Source organism: Nerophis lumbriciformis, linkage group LG02 (assembly GCF_033978685.3).
Source record: "Nerophis lumbriciformis linkage group LG02, RoL_Nlum_v2.1, whole genome shotgun sequence".
NCBI classification, from domain to species: domain Eukaryota; kingdom Metazoa; phylum Chordata; class Actinopteri; order Syngnathiformes; family Syngnathidae; genus Nerophis; species Nerophis lumbriciformis.
Window position 1 is genome coordinate 10046446 of NC_084549.2, and position 25200 is coordinate 10071645.

Sequence of the window (25200 nt, forward strand, 5' to 3'; positions counted from 1 at the left end):
TGTTATGATACATGTTCACATTATTTATTGACTGTATCTAAAAAAGACAAAAAATATATTTTTATTTAAATGAAGTTATGAAATAATCCTAAATGAAATACAATGACTTGGTTTATATTATTGTATATACTAGGTCAGTGGTTCTCAGCCTTTTTTCAGCAATGTACCCCCTGTGAATTTTTTTTAAAATTCAAGTACCCCCTAATCAGAGCAAAGCATTTTTGGTTGAAAAAAAAAGATAAAGAAGTAAAATACAGCACTATGTCATCAGTTTCTGATTTATTAAATTGTATAACAGTGCAAAATATTGCTCATTTGTAGTGGTCTTTCTTGAACTATTTGGGTAAAAAGATATAAAAATAACTAAAAACTTGTTGAAAAATAAACAAGTGATTCAATTATAAATAAAGATTTCTACACATAGAAGTAATCATCAACTTAAAGTGCCCTCTTTGGGGATTGTAATAGAGATCCATCTGGATTCATGAACTTAATTCTAAACATTTCTTCACAAAAAAAAAAATATATATATTTAACATCAATATTTATGGAACATGTCCACAAAAAATCTAGCTGTCAACACTGAATATTGCATTGTTGCATTTCTTTTCACAGTTCTTTTTGACAGACATTTTAGTGACAAACCGGAGCTTGTGCTTCACTGAGTTTATGAACTTACATTCATATTTTGTTGAAGTATTATTCAATAAATATATTTATAAAGGATTTTTGAATTGTTGCTATTTTTAGAATATTTAAAAAAAATCTCACGTACCCCTTGGTATACCTTCAAGTACCCCCGCGTACCCCCATTTGAGAACCACTGTACTAGGTCATAAAATCAGTGTCAGTTGAGTCGGTGCATAGGTTGCCTGTAGGGATTTTTAATGTCCAGCAGATGTCAGTATTTAGTGACACAGTATCGACACAGTATCAATACAGTTTTGCAATGTGTCGAAACGCTTCATGACGCCTCATCAACCCATCACTAGTATACAGTGTTATTTCATTTAAAATTTCATAAATTTTTTGCGGCTCCCATAGTTTTCTATAATTTGTGAAACTGGTCAAAATGGCTATTTGACTGGTAAAGGTTGCCGACCCCTGTCCTAAAGGATTGGTCAAAAGCTGACTACAGGGCGCCATGTTTGCTACCAACCATATTCATGCACGTTTCAAAGGGGTCGAGGCTCTCTAGAGGAAGGCAAGGATAGGGAGACGAGTCAAATAAGTGCTGGAGAGAGAGAGAGAGAGAGAGAGAGAGGCCTTTTCCTGCCTTCGGTGCAGGGAGGTTGGTTGGGTTTGGTCCTTTGGAGGACAGAGCCCCCCCGGGCGATAAACAGACGTTTATCCCAGCAGTCAGCTGCCTCCTTGATTTACGGGGCGCCACCGATAGCTCCTGGATTCATCTGGCCCTTGTCAAACAACGTGTGGCATTAGAGCGCGCTCAGCCGCCCTGGCAGCACCACTGTGCTTTCTGAACAACCCAGACGGCAACTGTCCCTTCCCGAAATGCTAATCACGTGACACTTTGCGAGGGATGGATGAAGAGGCGTAGCAGGGGAACATGTTGGCCTTTTTGTCTTTACCGTGTTTTACTACCTGCACTGCGCTTGCACACACACAAAAAAAAACTAGAAAATCCCCTTTATGGTTCAATGTAAACATAAGGAAAAGGAAGCATGTGGTAGGACCTTGAGGAACAAAACAATATCCACGTTCTTAACAAATATGTCAACTTAAACTTTAAAAAAAAAGAGCATGTGAAACTCCAATTACCTAAACTGCAATCAGCTTTGAATCGAACGCCAGTCTCTTTTTGGCTTCCACTGTTCCCTGGTGTTGTAGCGCCATCTGCTGCTAGATGCAGCACAGTACAAAAGAGAATGGTTCATGGAACTACAGTGCGTTGTCATCGTCAAAACACAAAGCTCACAAATGGAGATCTATCTGTTTGACTTGTGTGTGTATGTGTGTGTGTGTGGGGGGGGTGATGTTTTAAGATTTGCAGTCTACTGTCAACATACACCAAAAACATGGCGTGATCGTTAAATCAGACACAACAGCGTTGCAGCCTGGAAGGGATGGCAACGCTGTTCGCGTTAACTCTCACAGGATGTCTTTGTTTCAAGACACAAGACGACATGCTGACGGGAACAAGAAAAAGCAGAAGCTGAAGGAAACCATCAGTACTAATCTGGTTACGTTACGACAACAACAACAAAATCAGGGTGTGCAGTGCGAGAGCATAACGGGGAGGGACAGAGAAGCACACTTACGTGATCTGACATATCCGTTATACTTATATTTGGCTGAGGAGAATGCAAAGACAAGTGGCAAAGGTCACACGGGGGGAGAAAGGTCGTCAAACACACATTAGGAAATAGAGACATCAACATAAGAGAGTGGAATGGATGTGAACCGATGAACACTTTTTTGGGGGGGGGGGGGGGGGGGAATTGCATACAAGTGAGTCATGAAGGAGACATGTAAAAAAACCACACAATATTGGGATGATTGAAAATGTGGCACAGGAAGAGGAAATGGAATGATTTGTCCATTCACAGAATGAGCTGTGCTTTGTTAGGCAAAGGGCGGAAGAACCAAAATGAAACGTAAAGTGTTGTTTTGATTCGTTTGTTGAGAGTGCTTGTTTTGTTCTAAATGGACAACGATACCGCATCCTGGAATTACAATGATACAGGGATAAAATGCTTAGAAAAAAAAACTAACAACCGAGTCATGGAATTAGTTTATAGCCTGCTCAGTGGCCTTGTGGTTAGAGTGTTCAAACCGAGTCATACCAAAGACTATAAAAAAAACGGGACCCGTTACCACCCTGCTTGGCGCTCAGCATCAAGGGTTGGAATTGGGGGTTAAATCACCAAAATGATTCCGGGGCGTGGCCACCGCTGCTGCTCACGGCTCCCCTCTCCTTCCAGGGGGGTGGAACAAGGGGATGGGTCGAATGCAAACGGTAATTTCCCCGCACCTAGTGTGTGTGACTATCAGTGGTACTTTAACTTTGTTTATAGAATAACTACCGTATTTTTCGGACTATAAGTCGCAGTTTTTTTCATAGTTTGGCCGGACTTATATATGTTTTTTTCCTTCTTTATTATGCATTTTCGGCAGGTGCGACTTATACTCCGGTGCGACTTATACTCCGAAAAATACGGTACAAGAAATAGAAAAAAATTGGTAAATTATTTGTATTAAATCACATTAAATATACATTTTAGACTCGGGAAAATACCCAAGAAAACGTCTAATGTTGCAAAATATTAGAATTGACAGAATGGTTGAAGCAAAGTGGTGTACCGTATTTTTCGGACTATAAGTCGCAGTTTTTTTCATAGTTTGGCGACTTATATATGTTTTTTTCCTTCTTTATTATGCATTTTCGGCAGGTGCGTCTTATACTCCGGTGCGACTTATACTCCGAAAAATACGGTACAAGAACTAGAAAAAAATTGGTAAATTATTTGTATTAAATCACATTAAATATACATTTTAGACTCGGGAAAATACCCAAGAAAACGTCTAATGTTGCAAAATATTAGAATTGACAGAATGGTTGAAGCAAAGTGGTGTACCGTATTTTTCGGACTATAAGTCGCAGTTTTTTTCATAGCTTGGCGACTTATATATGTTTTTTTCCTTCTTTATTATGCACTTTCGGCAGGTGCGACTTATACTCCGGTGCGACATATACTCCGAAAAATACGGTACAAGAACTACAAAAAAAAAGGTAAATTATTTGTATTAAATCACATTAAATATACATTTTAGACTCCGAAAAATACCCAAGAAAACGTCTAATATTGCAAAATATTAGAATTGACAGAATGGTTGAAGCAAAGTGGTGTACTGTATTTTTCGGACTATAAGTCGCAGTTTTTTTCATAGTTTGGCCGGGCTCCAGTGTGACTTATATATGTTTTTTTCTTTCTTTATTATGCATTTTCGGCAGGTGCGACTTATACTCCAGTGCGACTTATACTCCGAAAAATACGGTACAAGAACTAGAAAAAAATTGGTAAATTATTTGTATTAAATCACAATAAATATACATTTTAGACTCCGGAAAATACCCAAGAAAACATCTAATATTGCAAAATATTAGAATTGACAGAATGGTTGAAGCAAAGTGGTATACCGTATTTTTCGGACTATAAGTCGCAGTTTTTTTCATAGTTTGGCCGGGCTCCAGTGCAACTTATAAATATTTTTTCCTTCTTTATTATGCATTTTCGGCAGGTGCGACTTATACTCCGGTGTGACTTATACTCCGAAAAATACGGTACAAGAAATAGAAAAAAATTGGTAAATTATTTGTATTAAATCACATTAAATATACATTTTAGACTCCGGAAAATACCCAAGAAAACGTCTAATATTGCAAAATATTAGAATTGACAGAATGGTTGAAGCAAAGTGGTGTACCGTATTTTTCGGACTATAAGTCGCAGTTTTTTTCATAGTTTGGCCGGGCTCCAGTGCGACTTATATATGTTTTTTTCCTTCTTTATTATGCATTTTCGGCAGGTGCGACTTATACTCCGGTGCGACTTATACTCCGAAAAATACGGTACAAGAAATAGAAAAAAATTGGTAAATTATTTGTATTAAATCACATTAAATATACATTTTAGACTCCGGAAAATACCCAAGAAAACGTCTAATATTGCAAAATATTAGAATTGCCAGAATGGTTGAAGCAAAGTGGTGTACCGTATTTTTCGGACTATAAGTCGCAGTTTTTTTTCATAGTTTGGCCGGGGGTGCGACTTATACTCAGGAGCGACTTATGTGTGAAATGATTAACACATTACCGTAAAATATCAAATAATATTATTTAGCTCATTCCCGTAAGAGACTAGACGTATAAGATTTCATGGGATTTAGCGATTAGGAGTGACAGATTGTTTGGTAAACGTATAGCATGTTCTATATGTTATCGTTATTTGAATGACTCTTACCATAATATGTTACGTTAACATACCAGTTGGTTATTTATGCCTCATATAACGTACACTTATTCAGCCTGTTGTTCACTATTCTTTATTTATTTTAAATTGCCTTTCAAATGTCTATTCTTGGTGTTGGCTTTTATCAAATAAATTCCCCCCAAAAATGCGACTTATACTCCAGTGCGACTTATATATGTTTTTTTTCCCTTCTTTATTATGCATTTTCGGCCAGTGCGACTTATACTCCGGAGCGACTTATACTCCGAAAAATACGGTACTCTATTTTCCATGAATTGGAAATTAATTTGCAGAATTAACAATTGACTAATTGTACTCGTTATCAACCAATATCCTTGCAATTGCTTTGTTGTGTGTAAATAACAAAATGGTTGATCTTTGTTATGGCTCGGTGTTTTTCCACGTTTGTTATCAGTTCACTGAGGGTTCCTGATGTTTCTATGAATTGCCAATCCATGCTTTGACTCAGGAGCCACCAAGCAAAGAAGATTCTCCGGCATCTTGAGGCGCTTTAACTGGACCGGGCACTGCTGACACTCCCAAATAAGAGTCTCTTCCATCACTAAAGGTCACAATGAGAGCCCAAGGCTGGACGGTGACACAGATCCTGGAACAGCGACCCACAGTGGCCCTGGCATCTGTCTCTAGCGATTTGCCTGTGCCACCATTTTGGCGGGCTACATGTAACTGGCTAGCATCTGGGGCATATACCGAGGCAGCACAAGACAGGAGGTTAGGAAGGGGGGGGATGAGACGGGACCGAGTCTGCCTGGTGGATAGGAGCTGTCAGGGCAAGTTTGGTGACGGGACCAGCAGGGCCAGGGAAAATGAAAACATAATTTCTGTGTCAGGAGGGATAAGGTCTCCAGCAATGAGATGCACAGAGCGAGAGAGGGCGATCCAATGGAAAGTTAAAGCCTAGCAAGACTAAAAACCACGGTAGTTCCTTATCCAGCTTTAACTGACTGTTCATGATACGATTTTCCCAAGACCTGGTAGTCAGGTCACCAAACAGACATGAAACTATAATGAAATGAGGACACATCTTCAGATAAACCGATGCCAGAAGTTGTACTTATTTTCCGAGAGCCTCCCAGGGTTAACAGCTTTGCAATGCTTCCATCTACTGCAGGGGTGCTCACACTTTTTCTGCAGGCGAGCTACTTTTCAATTGATCAAGTCGTGGGGATCTACCTCATTCATATATATAATTTATATTTACTTATTTATGAAACATGTTTTTGTTAACAAGTTAAAGGTGTTTAATGATAATACAAGCATGTTTAAAACATATAGTTAATATTGTTAATAAGTTAAAGGTGTTTAAAGATAATGCAAGCATGTTTAACACAAATAGTTAATATTGTTAACAAGTTAAAGGTGTTTAATGATAATACAAGCATGTTTAACACATATAGTTAATATTGTTAATAAATTAAAGGTGTTTAATGATAATACAAGCATGTTTAACACATATAGTTAATGTTGTTAATAAATTTAAGGTGTTTAATGATAATGCAAGCATGTTTAACACATATAGTTAATATTGTTAACAAGTTAAAGGTGTTTAAAGATAATACAAGCATGTTGAACACATATAGTTAATATTGTTAATAAGTTAAAGGTGTTTAATGATAATACAATCATGTTTAACGCATATAGATTCCTTTCTTTCATGAAGACAAGAATATAAGTTGGTGTATTACCTGATTCTGATGACTTGCATTGATACGAATCAGACAGTGGTGCTGATAAGGTCCGTATTTTCGAATGGAGGAGAAAAAAAGTCCTCCTTTCTGTCCAATACCACATGAAAGTGGTTGGTTTTTGGCATCTTATTTATCCAGCTTCCGTACTCCTTTGTATACACTTTACAAGAAATACATTGTCGGCAAACTCCGTAGCTTGCTAGCTTGTGCACGCCAGCTTTCTGAGACTCTTATTTTGGTAGCGCAAGCAGGATGGAGCAGCGCTTTTATTGTGCAACTGTGCAGTCGGTCTTTGGAGTTTTGACGACAGGTACGGCGCCAGAGTCTGTTGAAATAAAGTGTTTCTCGCCTTCCAGTCGGTAATTTTAATGAGCTGGCAGCAGCCAGCGTCATCTCAGAAGACCCTCGGGTGCCGTGAATGTCAATCAAGTGACGAAAGTGACGTCATAGTGAAGATTTATGATCGCTCATTTTTAGGACTATTTTTTTAATGCCTGGCTGGTGATCGACTGACACACCCTCCACGATCGACCGGTAGCTCGCGATTGACGTAATGAGCACCCCTGATCTACTGTAACTACAAATACCCGTCAAGAGAGCAATCAAACTGTTACGTTATATTAGCAGCTAAAGAATTCTACAGGATGCCTGGTACAAATCAGGAGGGCTAGCATACTAATCTACAAATACACCTCAAGAGTTTCCACCCAGCAGTTCTCTGTATTGCAGCAAAATGACCTGGGGAGAATATACAGATACCCATCAGTTTGTGAGTTGTACAAAGCCTCTTTGTGAAATCGCGAACATCTCTGCAACTTCGCCTACACATCGAGAATGATGCCTCACGAGTGCCAGCAAACAGTTATCAGTATTCCAGCATCAATCAGACATTCCGAGGAGCGTAATCGGGAGTATATCTTTGCCTGTATCTAGAAACACGCCTCAAGAGTGCCAGAAAACAGATTTCAGTATTACAGCTAACGTATCTGTGGGTTCGATACAGGAGATGCCTTATCATTTAAGAAGTTGTCCTCATTTTCCAGTAGTCTCCAAGGGAAAACGCCTGACTGTTGCAACTGAAGAGTGCCAGCAAGATAAAGATAACGGGGCTGTTTGCAACCTTACGCCAGTGCGAGAACACGTAAACACACACATTAATTATTGTTTGTTGTTAGCTAATAATAGCTCTGTGGCAAGGTTTAGCTACAAACCCCGTTTCCATATGAGTTGGGAAATTGTGTTAGATGTAAATATAAACGGAATACAATGATTTGCAAATCCTTTTCAACCCATATTCAGTTGAATGCACTACAAAGACAAGATATTTGATGTTCAAACTCATAAACGTTATTAATTTTTTGCAAATAATAATTAACTTAGAATTTCATGGCTGCAACACGTGCCAAAGTAGTTGGGAAAGGGCATGTTCACCACTGTGTTACATCACCTTTTCTTTTAACAACACTCGTTTGGGAACTGAGGAGACACATTTTTTAAGCTTCTCAGGTGGAATTCTTTCCCATTCTTGCTTGATGTATAGCTTAAGTCCGGGGGTCTCCGTTGTGGTATTTTAGGCTTCATGATATGCCACACATTTTCAATGGGAGACAGGTCTGGACTACAGGCAGGCCAGTCTAGTACCCGCACTCTTTTACTATGAAGCCGCGTTGATGTAACACGTGGCTTGGCATTGTCTTGCTGAAATAAGCAGGGGCGTCCATGGTAACGTTGCTTGGATGGCAACATATGTTGCTCCAAAACCTGTATGTACCTTTCAGCATTAATGGCGCCTTCACAGATGTGTAAGTTACCCATGTCTTGGACACTAATACACCCCCATACCATCACAGATGCTGGCTTTTACACTTTGCGCCTATAACAATCCGGATGGTTCTTTTCCTCTTTGGTCCGGAGGACACGACGTCCACAGTTTCCAAAAACAATTTGAAATGTGGACTCGTCAGACCACAGAACACTTTTCCACTTTGTATCAGTCCATCTTAGATGAGCTCAGGCACAGCGAAGCCGACGGCGTTTCTGGGTGTTGTTGATAATCGGTTTTCGCCTTGCATAGGAGAGTTTTAACTTGCACTTACAGATGTAGCGACCAACTGTAGTTACTGACAGTGGGTTTCTGAAGTGTTCCTGAGCCCATGTGGTGATATCCTTTACACACCGATGTCGCTTGTTGATGCAGTACAGCCTGAGGGATGGAAGGTAACGGGCTTAGCTGCTTACGTGCAGTGATTTCTCCAGATTCTCTGAACCCTTTGATGATATTACGGACCGTAGATGGTGAAATCCCTAAATTCCTTGCAATAGCTGGTTGAGAAAGGTTTTTCTTAAACTCTTCAACAATTTGCTCACGCATTTGTTGACGAAGTGGTGACCCTCGCCCCATCCTTGTTTGTGAATGACTGAGCATTTCATCGAATCTACTTTTATACCCAATCATGGCACCCACCTGTTCCCAATTTGCCTGTTCACCTGTGGGATGTTCCAAATAAGTGTTTGATGACTTTATCAGTTTTTATTGCCACCTTTCCCAACTTCTTTGTCACGTGTTGCTGGCATCAAATTCTAAAGTTAATGATTATTTGCAAAAAAAAAAAAAAAATGTTTATCAGTTTGAACATCAAATATGTTGTCTTTGTAGCATATTCAACTGAATATGGGTTGAAAATGATTTGCAAATTATTGTATTCCGTTTATATTTACATCTAACACAATTTCCCAACTCATATGGAAACGGGGTTTGTACAATAATAACGTTAGCTATCATTGAATGCATAGCCAATCGTAACAACAACATGACTGCAAATTGTTGGTCTTGATTCCAGACTAATTCCTTGGGCCGAAGAGAAGGTATTTAGCAATTGTTCTGGTAAAGTAATGATGCTAACGTAAGCTGGTGGTGTTCTGATTTGGTTTGACAGCCCTTTCAAGTTACAGTATCAGTTTTGCGGCCTATCCACGCCCGTACTTTTGGAAGTTTTCCGGAAGCCTCCCAACTGAGGGTTGGAATTTCTGCAACTTTGCTTATTAAGTTTATCCACAATCAATTTTAGTATAGAGTCAACCAAAGTCCATAATTTCAGGATTAGTACAAATACATTCAGTACTCAAGCAAATGTTTCGATATGATTTAAAAATGTGTTGTACAAATTTTCCTAAGAGACTGCAAAATCGAAGGGTTGTCAACCATGTTGAGCTACAACGGCTCTGACTGGAGACAGCCAGCAAACGGTTAAGTCATCCAAGTATTCCAGTAAATGAAATCAAGTCCAGATGCACCGTAAGTCATGAAGTCATCATGGATAAAGATGTCTTATCTAGTTGGGGAGAAGAAAAAGAAAAGGAAACGGTGAGAGGAAATCCAGTAATCCTCGACTTGACAAGCGCTCCTTCACTTTGTTCAGACAAAGTCGGCGTTAAAAAGGAGGAAAGAAGTCTACAGGAAGAGGGAGGCTTTCTTGCAATCCTACTGGGGCTCGAGGGAGAAGTGAGATCAGTAACCATGTAATGGCCAGTAATTGGTACCCAGGGATACCAGCCCAACTACGAGAGGCCAAACTAAACTCATCATGGCATGTTTGACATTAATCTAGGCTGAAGTCGGCAGACGTTGGGAGAATGCCGAGGAGGAAATCAGATCTGTACGTCTGAAACCAAGACTTTGATAGCCGAGGCCTACTGCTGCCATGTCTAATTGACACACAATTTAGTCGTTCGAGACCGAGCATTGACTCATTTAGCGTTTTTAGCCTGTGTTCTCTTTGTGGTGTCAAGGTTGTTAAAACACGGAGATAGACAGTTTGAACCAGCTATGATCACAGGCCAATGTAAGCGACAATTCTTAGAGGTTTCTGATCATTTTTGAACAAAAATATGAACAAAATCAAAGCTTACTGCAAATGATATACAAACAATAGGCAAATAACCAAATAGAAGAAGAAATCATTACATTTGCAGAGTAAACCTGTAGAATGAAACGACACAGTCCACTCTGTATGGACGAGACACCTTACCTTAAAAAAAACATTTAACGCTCCGGTGTATCTATATCATACATCATCACAAAACTGCATGTTGAAATGCAGAAAGCCAGCTGGCCACCTACAAAACTGTACAATACAATAGCACCACCACAGAGCCACAACACAACTCACCCACCGACAACATTTAGTGGAACACAATGATGACGACAGATATGAGAGAAACACAAAAACGAGACAGAATTAGCGAGATAACCAGCTCGCCAGAGGGATGGATCGATAGCTAGGAATGTATAGAACAATATATATACAGTGAAATAGATAGTTCTTGCTAGCTAGCTCTTGAAATAGTCAAAAACAAAAACAAAAACTGGCTCGGAATGTCAACCGGAAAATATACAACAAAGACAGAAAGAATGGAAATGCAAATTAACTAATAACATAAATAGATAAGACTGCTAGTTAGCCAGCAACATAAACAGCAAAATATACAGTACATGAAAGATAACGATAAACAGAGACAGAAAATAAGCAAATGCAAGCTAACTAGCAACAAAATTTAAAGAATATTAGCTAACCAGCAATGTAAATGTAAAAGAGAAAGGCAAAGCGTCAATGAAAACTAGCGACATGAACAAAGAGACTGCTTGTTGGTTAGCTACATAAATAGCCACAGACAACACTGATATAAATAGAGTCTGCTTGCTAGCTACACAAATACATTAACGTACATAAATCACCAGAAAATATAAAAACAAACAAAGGAATCGTCAAAATATTTAAAAAAAAACATATAAATGACAGGCAGACAACAGTTAGCTACATAAACAGTAATAATGCCAGTTAGCTAACAATATAACTAGCCAGAGAGCATACAGTAGATAGAAAACTGTAAAACTGTAAATCACAGAAAAGAAAGACAGTTAGAAAGCTAACATACATAACAGATCGACACCAGTTAGCTACATAAAAAGTAATAATGCTAATTAGCTAGCAATATAAATAACCAGAAATCATACAGTAGTTATACAATTATCAAGCACGCTTGCTAACTAGCCTAATATTTTAAATAGACAAAAAAATAAATGGACAGAAGGACACAAAGACAAAACGAGTACCGTATTTTTCGGACTATAGGTCGCAGTTTTTTTCATAGTTTGGCTTATACTCAGGAGCGACTTATGTGTGAAATTATTAACACATTAGCGTAAATTATCAAATAATATTATTTATCTCATTCACGTAAGAGACTAGACGTATAAGATTTCATGGGATTTAGCGATTAGGAGTGACAGATTGTTTGGTAAACGTATAGCATGTTCTATATGTTATAGTTATTTGAATGACTCTTACCATAATATGTTACGTTAACATACCAGTTGGTTATTTATGCCTCATATAACGTACACTTATTCAGCCTGTTGTTCACTATTCTTTATTTATTTTAAATTGCCTTTCAAATGTCTATTCTTGGTGTTGGCTTTTATCAAATAAATTTCCCCCAAAAATGCGACTTATACTCCAGTGCGACTTATATATGTTTTTTTTTTCTTCTTTATTATGCATTTTCGGCCGGTGCGACTTATACTCTGGAGCGACTTATACTCCGAAAAATACGGTAACTCAAAAACAAACGAAGAGCAACCGCAGGCTAACGAGCAACAACAAAAATAGCAAATAGACTACGAGCTAGCTAGTTGGTTAGCATCATAAATAGCCACAGACAACAATGATATAAATCGAGTCTGCTTGCGAGCTACACAAATACATTAACGTACATAAATCACCAGAAAATATAAAAACAAACAAAGGAATCGTCAAAATATTTTTTTTTAAAAACATATAAATAACAGACAGACAACAGTTAGCCACATAAACAGAAATAATGCCAGTTAGCTAGCAATATAACTAGCCAGAGAGCATACAGTAGATAGAAAACTGTAAAACTGTAAATCACAGAAAAGAAAGACAGTTAGAAAGCAACATACATAACAGATCGACACCAGTTAGCTACATAAAAAGTAATAATGCTAATTAGCTAGCAATATAAATAACCAGAAATCATACAGTAGTTAAACAATTATCAAGCACGCTTGCTAACTAGCCTAATACTGTAAATAGACAAAAAGAAATGGACAGAAGGACACAAAGACAAAACGAGTACCGTATTTTTTAAGTCGCAGTTTTTTTCATAGTTTGGCCGGGCTCCAGTGCGACTTATATATGTTTTTTTCCTTTTTTATTATGCATTTTCGGCAGGTGCGACTTATACTCCGGTGCGACTTATACTCCGAAAAATACGGTACAAGAACTAGAAAAAAATTGGTAAATTATTTGTATTAAATCACATTAAATATACATTTTAGACTCCGGAAAATACCCGAGAAAACGTCTAATATTGCAAAATATTAGAATTGCCAGAATGGTTGAAGCAAAGTGGTGTACCGTATTTTTCGGACTATAAGTCGCAGTTTTTTTCATAGTTTGGCCGGGCTCCAGTGCGACTTATATATGTTTTTTTCCTTCTTTATTATGCATTTTCGGCAGGTGCGACTTATACTCCGATGCGACTTATACTCCGAAAAATAAGGTACAAGAAATAGAGAAAAAAAAGGTAAATTATTTGTATTAAATCACATTAAATATACATTTTAGACTCCGGAAAATACCCAAGAAAACGTCTAATATTGCAAAATATTAGAATTGACAGAATGGTTGAAGCAAAGTTGTGTACTGTATTTTTCGGACTATAAGTCGCAGTTTTTTTCATAGTTTGGCCGGGGGTGCGATTTATACTCAGGAGCGACTTATGTGTGAAATGATTAACACAATAGCGTAAAATATCAAATAATATTATTTAGCTCATTCACGTAAGAGACTAGACGTATAAGATTTCATGGGATTTAGCGATTAGGAGTGACAGATTGTTTGGTAAACGTATAGCATGTTCTATATGTTATAGTTATTTGAATGACTCTTACCATAATATGTTACGTTAACATACCAGTTGGTTATTTATGCCTCATATAACGTACAATTATTCAACCTGTTGTTCACTATTCTTTATTTATTTTAAATTGCCTTTCAAATGTCTATTCTTGGTGTTGGCTTTTATCAAATACATTTCCCCCAAAAAATGTGACTTATACTCCAGTGCGACTTATATATGTTTTTTTTTCTTCTTTATTATGCATTTTCGGCCTGGAGCGACTTATACTCCGAAAAATACGTTAACTCAAAAACAAACTAAGAGCAACCGCAGGCTAACGAGCAACAAAAAAAATAGCAAATAGACTACGAGCTAGCTAGTTGGTTAGCATCATATATAGCCACAGACAACAATGATATAAATAGAGTCTGCTTGTGAGCTACACAAATACATTAACGTACATAAATCACCAGAAAATATAAAAACAAACAAAGGAATCGTCAAAATATTTTTTTTAAAAACATATAAATGACAGGCAGACAACAGTTAGCTACATAAACAGTAATAATGCCAGTTAGCTAGCAATATAACTAGCCAGAGAGCATACAGTAGATAGAAAACTGTAAATCACCAGAGAGAAACAAATTAAAAAGACAGAAAAGAAAGACAGTTAGAAAGCTAACATACATAACAGATCGACACCAGTTAGCTACATAAAAAGTAATAATGCTAATTAGCTAGCAATATAAATAACCAGAAATCATACAGTAGTTATACAATTATCAAGCACGCTTGCTAACTAGCCTAATATTGTAAATAGACAAAAAAATAAATGGACAGCAGGACACAAAGACAGAAAACGAGTACCGTATTTTTCGGACTATAAGTCGCAGTTTTTTTCATAGTTTGGCCGGGGGTGCGACTTATACTCAGGAGCGACTTATGTGTGAAATTATTAACACATTAGCGTAAATTATCAAATAATATTATTTATCTCATTCACGTAAGGGACTAGACGTATAAGATTTCATGGGATTTAGCGATCAGGAGTGACAGATTGTTTGGTAAACGTATAGCATGTTCTATATGTTATAGTTATTTGAATGACTCTTACCATAATATGTTACGTTAACATACCAGTTGGTTATTTATGCCTCATATAACGTACACTTATTCAGCCTGTTGTTCACTATTCTTTATTTATTTTAAATTGCCTTTCAAATGTCTATTCTTGGTGTTGGCTTTTATCAAATAAATTTCACCCAAAAAATGCGACTTATACTCCAGTGCGACTTATATATGTTTTTTTTCCCTTCTTTATTATGCATTTTCGGCCGGTGCGACTTATACTCCGGAGCGACTTATACTCCGAAAAATATGGTACTCTCTTTTCCATGAATTGGAAATTAATTTGCAGAATTAACAATTGACTAATTGTACTCGTTATCAACCAATATCCTTGCAATTGCTTTGTTGTGTGTAAATAACAAAATGGTTGATCTTTGTTATGGCTCTGTGTTTTTCCACGTCTGTTATCAGTTCACTGAGGGTTCCTGATGTTTCTATGAATTGCCAATCCATGCTTTGACTCAGGAGCCGCTAAGCAAAGAAGATTTACTCCGAAAAATACGGTAACTCAAAAACAAACTAAGAGCAACCGCAGGCTAACGAGCAACAAAACAAAATAGCAAATAGACTACGAGCTAGCTAGTTGGTTAGCATCATAAATAGCCACAGACAACAATGATATAAATAGAGACCGCTTGCTAGCTACACAAATACATAAACCTACATTAGTCACCAGAAAATATAAAAAAATATAGACATACTTATATAAATCGTCAAAATATATATATATATGTAAAAATAAAAAAACAGCGAGAGCAACTGCAAGCTAGCTAAATGAACATAAATAACAGACAGACAAAAGTTATCTACATAAACAGTAATAATGCTAGTTATCTAGCAATATAACTAGCCAGAGAGCATACAGTAGATAGAAAATTATAACAAGTGTTTGCTCGCTAGTTACATACTGTAAATCCCCAGAAAGAAAACATTTAAAAGACAGAAAACAAGTAACAACAAGAAAGCAACAAACATAACAGCTACATAACAAGTGATAATGCTAGTTAGCTAGCAATATAAGTACCCAGAAATCATACAGTAGATATAGCATTATCAAGCCTAATACTGTAAATAGACAAAAATAAATGGCCAAAAGGACACAAAGACAGAAAAGGAGTAACTCAAAAACAAACAAAGAGCAACCGCAAGCTAACGAGCAACATAAATAGCAAATAGACTACGAGCTAGCTAGCAATATAAAGATGATAGACACTATATTTCCAAAAGTATTTGGCCACCCATCCAAATGATCAGAATCAGGTGTCCTAATCGCAGGTGTATGAAATCAAGCATTTTGGACATGGAGACTGTTTCTACAAACATTTGTGAAAGAATGGGCCGCTCTCAGTGATTTCCAGCGTGGAACTGTCACAGGATGCCACCTGTGCGACAAATCCAGTCGTGAAATGTTCTCGCTCCTAAATATTCCAAAGTCAACTGTCAGCTTAATTGTAAGAAAATGTGGGGATTAACTTGACTGGCCTGCACAGAGTCCTGACCTGAACCCGAAAAAAAACAAAAAAAAAAATAGCGAGAGCAACTAAATTAACATAAATAACAGACAGACAACAGTTAGCTATATAAACAGTAATAATGTTTCCACAAACATTTGGGAAAGAATGGGCCGCTCTCAGTGATTTCCAGCGTGGAACTATCATAGGATGCCACCTGTGCAACAAACCCAGTCGTGAAATTTCCTCGCTCTTAAATATTCCAAAGTCAACTGTCGGCTTTATTATAAGAAAATGTGTAAGTAAGTAAGTAAGTAAATACATTTTTATTTATAAAGCGCTTTTCACAGGTAGAATCACAAAACGCTGTACAAAACAAAGGTGAAGTAAAACAACAATTCAATTAAAACAACAGGGGCAACATCATAAAAAGGATACAAAGTGGATTAAAAATGATAGTTAAAAGGTGCATTAACTAAAAGTTGTACTAAATAGAGAAGTTTTCAAATGTTTCTTAAAAGTTTCAACACAGTCAAGATCACAAAGGGACTGGTGCAAATTATTCCAGAGTCTGGGAGCTATAGCACTGGAATGCCAGGTTTCCACGGGTTTTAAAACGAGTTTTCGGGATCTTTAGAAGACCCTGGCCTAAGGACGCTGAAGAGTAGGGGCATAACAAGTCAGTGATGTACTGAGGGGCCCCACCATGCAACGCACGGAACGTCAGGACTAAAATTTTCAAGATTCAAGATGATTTATTGTCAATTCTTAACATGCACAAGACACATAAGAACTGAAAAGTTTATTTTCGGCACAGTCCCACTAAGAGCAGACATACGTTACAGGGAGACAAGACGAGACCGCCGACGGTGCAGCCATTTTTACGGCGCTCCTTAAAAAAAAAGTGAGAAAAAGGTGATATCGGGAAAGGGGGGAAGAGTAAAAAAATATCTGGATCCACAAAAGGGGGTCCAGACTGAGTTTTAAACTCAATGTAGAATTTAACTGGAAGCCAATGAAGACTGGATAAAATGGGGGTGATACGGGCTGTTCTGGGTGCACTCAGACTCTGTCACCCATGTCTTTATGGACCTTGCACAGTCATGTTGGAAGAGGAAGGGGCCCGCTCCAAACTGTTCCCACAAGGTTGGGAGCATGGAATTGTCCAAAATGTTTTGGTGTCCTGGAGCATTCAAAGTTCATTTCACTGGATCTAAGGGGCCAAAACAACCCCACACCATAATTCCTCCTCACGCGGCACAATGCAGTCCGGAATGTACCGTTCTCCTGGTAACCTCCAAATCCAGCCGACAGTTGACTTTGGAATATCTAAGAGCGAGGACATTTCCACGACTGGATTTGTTGCACAGGTGGCATCCTATGACAGTTCCCACGCTGGAAATCACTGAGAGCGGCCCGTTCTTCCAAAAGCGCATTGGTGAGTAGGGATGATGTTTGATAAGAAATTATCGAGTTCGAGCCCATTATCGAATCCTCTTATCGAACCGATTCCTTATCGATTCTCTTATCGAATCCAGATAGGTTGTTGTAAATGGAAAAAAACACAATGTTTGATTTAACAAAAGATCACTTTTATTTTATAAGAAAAAAATAAAAAATTAAAATATTGACTGTTGCCCCCCTAAAAAAATAAAATAAATAAATATTGACTGTTGTTACTTAAAGTATATTAAGTGGGATTTTTCTGAAAAACAAATATATACAGTAACACAAAAACAACCTGTCTCTGTGATCACTATAGGTCAGGGGTGCTCACACTTTTTCTGCAGGCGAGCTACTTTTCAATTGATCAAGTCGTGGGGATCTACCTCATTCATATATATAATTTAAATTTACTTATTTATGAAATATATGTTTTTGTTAACAAGTTAAAGGTGTTTAATGATAATGCAAGCATGTTTAACACATATAGTTAATATTGTTAATAAATTAAAGGTGTTTAATGATAATACAAGTATGTTTAATACATATAGTTAATATTGTTAACAAGTTAAAGGTGTTTACAGATAATGCAAGCATGTTTAACACTTATAGTTAATATTGTTAACAAGTTAAAGGTGGTTAAAAATAATACAAGCATGTTTAACACAAATAGTTAATATTGTTAACAACTTAAAGGTGGTTAAAGATAATACAAGCATGTTTAACACATATAGTTAATATTGTTAACAACTTAAAGGTGGTTAAAGATAATACAAGCATGTTTAACACATATAGTTAATATTGTTAACAAGTTAAAGGTGGTTAAAGATAATACAAGCATGTTTAACACATATAGATTCCTTTCTTTCATGAAGACAAGAATATAAGTTGGTGTATTACCTGATTGTGATGACTTGCATTGATTGGAATCAGACAGTGGTGATGATAACGTCCGCATTTTCGAATGGAGGAGAAAAAAAGTCCTCCTTTCTGTCCAATACCACATGAAAGTGGTTGGTTTTTTGGCATCTTATTTGTCCAGCTTCCGTACTCCTTTGTATACACTTTACAAGAAATACATTGTCGGCAAACTCCGTAGCTTGCTAGCTTGTGCACGCCAGCTTTCTGAGACTCTTATTTTGGTAGCGCAGGCAGGATGAAGCAGCGCTTTTATTGTGCAACTGTGCAGTCGGTCTTTGGAGTTTTGACGACAGGTACGGCGCCAGAGTCTGTTGAAATAAAGTCTTTCTCGCCTTCCGGTCGGTAATTTTAATGAGCTGGCAGCAGCCAGCGTCATCTCAGAAGACCCTCGGGTGCCGTGAATGTCAATCAAGTGACGTCATAGTGAAGATTTATGATCGCTCATTTTTAGGACTATTTTTTTTTTGCCTGGCTGGTGATCGACTGACACACCCTCCGAGATCGACCGGTAGATCGCGATCGACGTAATGAGCACCCCTGCTATAGGTGAATAGCCATGCTTTGAGGCATTTTTTCCCGGTCCATTATTTTTGCTGCTTCTGTGATGTCCCACAGGGCATTTCTTGTGGGACGGGATTCGCTCCCAGGGATTCGAATAAAGAACAAACCCTTTTTCTTTACTATAGTGGCCTCGATAACGGGAACCGGTTCTCAAAAAAGGGATTCGAGTCCATGGAATCGGTTCTTTTCTTATCGAACGGTTCTTTTCGAACATCATCCCTATTGGTGAGGTCACCCACTGACGTTGGTGGAGAAGGCCTGGCTCTCAGTCTCCGTTCTAATTCATCCCAAAGGTGTTTCTACCGGGTACAGGTCAGGACTCTGTGCAGGCCAGTCAAGTTCATCCGGGCCAAGTCATCAGGACACCAGATTCTGATCATTTGGATGGGTGAGCAAACACTTTTAGCAATATAGCTTCGACAAATAGATTGATTGTTGACACGTACACAAGAGTTCCACAGCAGTCACGGTCACACACACACACACGTCACAGACAGGTAACAGCATGTGTTGGGGCGGTGTCACTTACAGGCACGTAAAGTGGTTGCGCAATCATGAACAGAGACAGAGGAAAGTGGGTAGGCCCTCTGAAGGGTGTCCATGTTACTATGTACACTGCCTGACATGCAAGAGCAGTCGCGCTCCGAACGGCCGCAATCAAAACAACATGCCAGTTTCATTCGCTTGTAGACGGACATCTTGGCTACAGTCATGTTCCAGGATGAGAGGAGAGGAAAAGCAGCAGGTTAATGGCAAAAGGAGAAATACTCATCCAAGGGTGGGGGGAACTTCATCAGAATGTGCAGCAGACTTGACCCCCGCCCCCTGACATGCATACACTAAATTTAGGTCTTTATGTTGCTTTGTCAGCAATAACAACCGGATTCATTCGATGCAAAAGTCTTTTTTTTTGTTGCAGGGGTCAAGCTGCGTGCCAAGGCCCAAACAGGTCAAAAAGGCAAACAAGTAGGACAGTCAGGGAAGAAAGGGTGAGGAGAACGGGGGACAGGGATGGGGGAGGCATTCAAGGCATGAGCAATGTCTTCAGCAGCGAACTTCAAACAATGTCTTTAAAAAATAAAAAATAAAACATTTATTTTGTACATTTCGCAAACCAGTAGGGCTAAAAAGAGCAGAAGACGTACCTGTTTCCCATCATGCAGCAGCTCCAAAGGGCATGGCACTACTCTACTGGCCGGACTTCATTCATGCTTTCATTTCATGGGCCTTTCTCTAGCTTTCACTGCGCCACTCCCAAAGGGAAGCTTGAACTTGTGTACGTCGTGAAAATAATATTATATGTACTGTATATAGTATAGTATATATTTTGGATGTAAACACGCACTGCTGTCGATTATAAATCATATACATTACATTACTGCATCATGTTTGCACGGAACAGGTATCATATTATTTAAACATTAGTAAAAATAGTAGGAATTATTAATGTTCGTAAAAAATATTTATGTATTTATTAATCTATATTTCATAACAAGAATGTGTGTTTTTATTAGTATTTAATCATTTGGACACAGAAAACAATAAACAAAATCCAATAAAATTAAGATAATTTTTGGCATTGCCGTATGATATAATTTTGAAATTTTATTGACAAATTAAATTTACATTATTCTATTTTTTTATTTTAATTCAAACATTTATTCATAACAGATTTGTTATTTTTATTTTCATTTTTTTTACAAACGTGCTAATTTTTTTTTTTACCCAGTTAAGCATCTTTGAATTTTTATAAGTGTTCAATAAATAACATGTATTATTATTATCATTATTATTTTTACAAGAATTAGAAACATTACTTCTTTTTTTACACTATTATTTTTTGGGCTAAGTGATATTATTAAAATAATTAGTTGCTTTAATTTTATATAATTTACACAAAAACACATTTTATTCTTTGTATTTTACTGTATAATTATTTGTATTTGTAAGTATTTTTTTATAATTATCTTCAAATTCAAATGCATGATTTCCTTTCAAATTATTACTATTTTTTTTTTAACTATAACATTTGCCTTACTTTTTAAATATGAATGATAAAAAGTTACAAACACAACATTTTACTTAAATAAATAAATTAGAAAATAAAATGCCATTTAAAACACTTGCTATAATTTATTTTAAATTAACAAAACCTATTACTGTTATATTAAAACTATTATATCATCTTTCTTAAACCAATGATAAATGCTGAAATAAATGCAATAATTTACCTCGAAATGTATTTAAATGTATATACATTTTTAAAGAGAATTTTAATAAAAGTTACATATCCTACTTTTTGTAATGCTATAGACACATTTTAAGGAACATGTTTTTTTGTTGAATGGGTATCTTTTTCTTTAGCTTGGTATTTAAACATTTGGACACAGAAAACAATTTAAAAAAAATCCAATACAATTCAGATAATTTTTGGTATTGTCGTATGATATAATTTCGAAATTTTATTGACAAATTAAATTTACATTATTTTCTTTTTTATTTTATTTTAATTCATACATTTATTCATAACAGATTTATTTTTTTATTTTTTTTTTTTACAGCGCTAGTTGCTTCTCTTTTTTTTACAAACGTGCTAACGTGCTTTTTTTACCCAGTTAAGCATCTTTGAATTTTTATAAGCGTTCAATAAATAACATGTATTATTATTATCATTATTATTTTTACAAGAATTAGAAATATTACTTCTTTTTTTACACTATTATTATTTGGGCTAAGTGATATTATTAAAATAATTAGTTGCTATAATCTTATATAATTTACACAAAAACACATTTTATTCTTTGTATTTTACTGTATAATTATTTGCATTTGTAAGTATTTTTTATAATTATCTTCAAATTCAAATGCATGATTTTCTTTCAAATTATTACTATTTTTTTTTAACTATAACATTTGCCTTACTTTTTAAATATGAATGATAAAAAGTTACAAACACAACATTTTACTTAAATAAATAAATTAGAAAATAAAATGCCATTTAAAACACTTGCTATAATTTATTTTAAATTAACAAAACCTATTACTGTTATATTAAAACTATTATATCATCTTTCTTAAACCAATGACAAATGCTGAAATAAATGCAATAATTTACCTCGAAATGTATTTAAATGTATATACATTTTTAAAGAGAATTTTAATAAAAGTTACATATCCTACTTTTTGTAATGCTATAGACACATTTTAAGGAAAATGTTTTTGTTGAATGGGTATCTTTTTCTTTAGCTTGGTATTTAAATATTTGGACACAGAAAACAATTTTAAAAAATCCAATACAATTAAGATAATTTTTGGTATTGTCGTATGATATAATTTCGAAATTTTATTGACAAATTAAATTTACATTAATTTCTTTTTTTTAATTTTAATTCATACATTTATTCATAACAGATTTTTTTTTTTTTTTTTACAGCCCTATTTGCTATTTTTTATTTTTTTTTACAAACGTGCTAACTTGCTTTTTTTACCCAGATAAGCATCTTTGAATTTTTATAAGCGTTCAATAAATAACATGTATTATTACTATAATTATTATTTTTACAAGAATTAGAAACATTACTTTTTTACACTATTATTTTTTGGGTTTAAATGATATTAATTAAATAATTAGGTGCTATAATTGTATATAATCTACACAAAAACACATTTTATTCTTTGTATTTTACTGTATAATTATTTGTATATGTAAGTATTTTTTATAATTACTTTCAAATTCAACTGCATGATTTCCTTTCAAATAATTTTTTTTTTAATTTTTTAACTATAGCATTTGCCTTACTTTTTAAATATGAATGATAAAAAGTTACAAACACAACATTTTACTTAAATAAATAAATTAGAAAATAAAATGCCATTTAAAACACTTGCTATAATTTATTTTAAATTAACAAAACCTATTACTGTTGTATTAAAACTATTATATCATCTTTCTTAAACCAATGATAAATGCTGAAATAAATGCAATAATTTACCTCGAAATGTATTTAAATGTATATACATTTTTAAAGAGAATTTTAATAAAAGTTACATATCCTACTTTTTGTAATGCTATAGACACATTTTAAGGAACATGTTTTTTTGTTGAATGGGTATCTTTTTCTTTAGCTTGGTATTTAAACATTTGGACACAGAAAACAATTTTTTAAAAATCCAATACAATTCCGATAATTTTTGGTATTGTCGTATGATATAATTTCGAAATTTTATTGACAAATTAAATTTACATTATTTTCTTTTTTTAATTTTAATTCATACATTTATTCATAACAGATTTTTTTTATTTTTTTTTACAGCCCTATTTGGTATTTTTTTTTTTTTTTTACAAACGTGCTAACTTGCTTTTTTTACCCAGTTAAGCATCTTTGAATTTTTATAAGCGTTCAATAAATAACATGTATTATTACTATAATTATTATTTTTACAAGAATTAGAAACATTACTTTTTTACACTATTATTTTTTGGGTTTAAATGATATTAATAAAATAATTAGTTGCTATAATTTTATATAATTTACACAAAAACACATTTTATCCTTTGTATTTTACTGTATAATTATTTGTATTTGTAAGTATTTTTATAATCACCTTCAAATTCAAATGCATGATTTCCTTTCAAATTAATTTTTTTGTTTTTTTTAACTATAGCGTTTGCCTCACTTTTTAAATATGAATGACAAAAAGTTACAAACACAACATTTTACTTAAATAAATAAATTAGAAAATAAAATGCCATTTAAAACACTTGCTATAATTTATTTTAAATTAACAAAACCTATTACTGTTATATTAAAACTATTATATCATCTTTCTTAAACCAATGACAAATGCTGAAATAAATGCAATAATTTAACTCGAAATGTATTTAAATGTATATACATTTTTAAAGACAATTTGAATAAAAGTTACATATCCTACTTTTTGTAACGCTATAGACACATTTTAAGGAAAATGTTTTTTTGTTGAATGGGTATCTTTTTCTTTAGCTTGGTATTTAAACATTTGGACACAGAAAACAATTTTTAAAAATCCAATACAATTAAAATAATTTTTGGTATTGTCGTATGAAAGAATTTCGAAATTTTATTGACAAATTAAATTTACATTAATTTCTTTTTTTAAATTTTAATTCATACATTTATTCATAACAGATTTTTTTTTTTTTTTTTTACAGCCCTATTTGCTTTTTTTTTTTTTTTTTTTTTACAAACGTGCTAACTTGCTTTTTTTACCCAGTTAAGCATCTTTGAATTTTTATAAGCGTTCAATAAATAACATGTATTATTCCATCCATCCATCCATCCATCCATCCATCGCCAACTCATCGCCCTGCGATGAGATGGCGACTTGTCCAGGGTGTACCCCGCCTTCCGCCCGATTGTAGCTGAGATAGGCTCCAGCGCCCCCCGCGACCCCAAAGGGAATAAGTGGTAGAAAATGGATGGATGGATGTATTATTATTATCATTATTATTTTTACAAGAATTAGAAATATTACTTCTTTTTTTACACTATTATAATTTGGGCTAAGTGATATTATTAAAATAATTAGTTGCTATAATCTTATATAATTTACACAAAAACACATTTTATTCTTTGTATTTTACTGTATAATTATTTGTATTTGTAAGTATTTTTATAATCACCTTCAAATTCAAATGCATGATTTCCTTTCAAATTAATGTTTTTGTTTTTTTTAACTATAGCGTTTGCCTTACTTTTTAAATATGAATGACACTTGTATGACAAGTGTATTTAAACATTTGGACACAGAAAACAATTTAAAAAAAATCCAATACAATTCAGATAATTTTTGGTATTGTCGTATGATATAATTTCGAAATTTTATTGACAAATTAAATTTACATTATTTTCTTTTTTATTTTATTTTAATTCATACATTTATTCATAACAGATTTATTTTTATTTTATTTTTTTTACAGCTCTATTTGCTTCTCTTTTTTTTACAAACGTGCTAACGTGCTTTTTTTACCCAGATAAGCATCTTTGAATTTTTATAAGCGTTCAATAAATAACATGTATTATTATTATCATT

The 25200-nt window shown here is 34.9% G+C and overlaps 1 protein-coding gene across 23 annotated transcripts in view; it reads right to left on the bottom strand.

The window, feature by feature from the left end:
• The window catches only part of kcnma1a (potassium large conductance calcium-activated channel, subfamily M, alpha member 1a), a 691811-nt gene that overhangs the window by 162777 nt on the left and 503834 nt on the right, over window positions 1-25200 (bottom strand). For 9 of the 23 annotated variants that reach the window (XM_061936588.1, XM_061936904.1, XM_061936669.1 and 6 more), the window contains 3 exons: window positions 19658-19831; window positions 2280-2312; window positions 1780-1860 (listed from right to left, as the gene is read on the bottom strand). The exons of 7 other annotated variants lie outside the window; for them this stretch is intronic. In XM_061936588.1, the coding sequence (XP_061792572.1) occupies window positions 1780-1860; window positions 2280-2312; window positions 19658-19831 (288 nt within the window). The remainder of the gene's footprint in view (window positions 1-1779; window positions 1861-2279; window positions 2313-19657; window positions 19832-25200) is intronic. 7 more of the 23 variants (XM_072915478.1, XM_061937131.2, XM_061937508.2 and 4 more) reach the window with 5 other exon arrangements.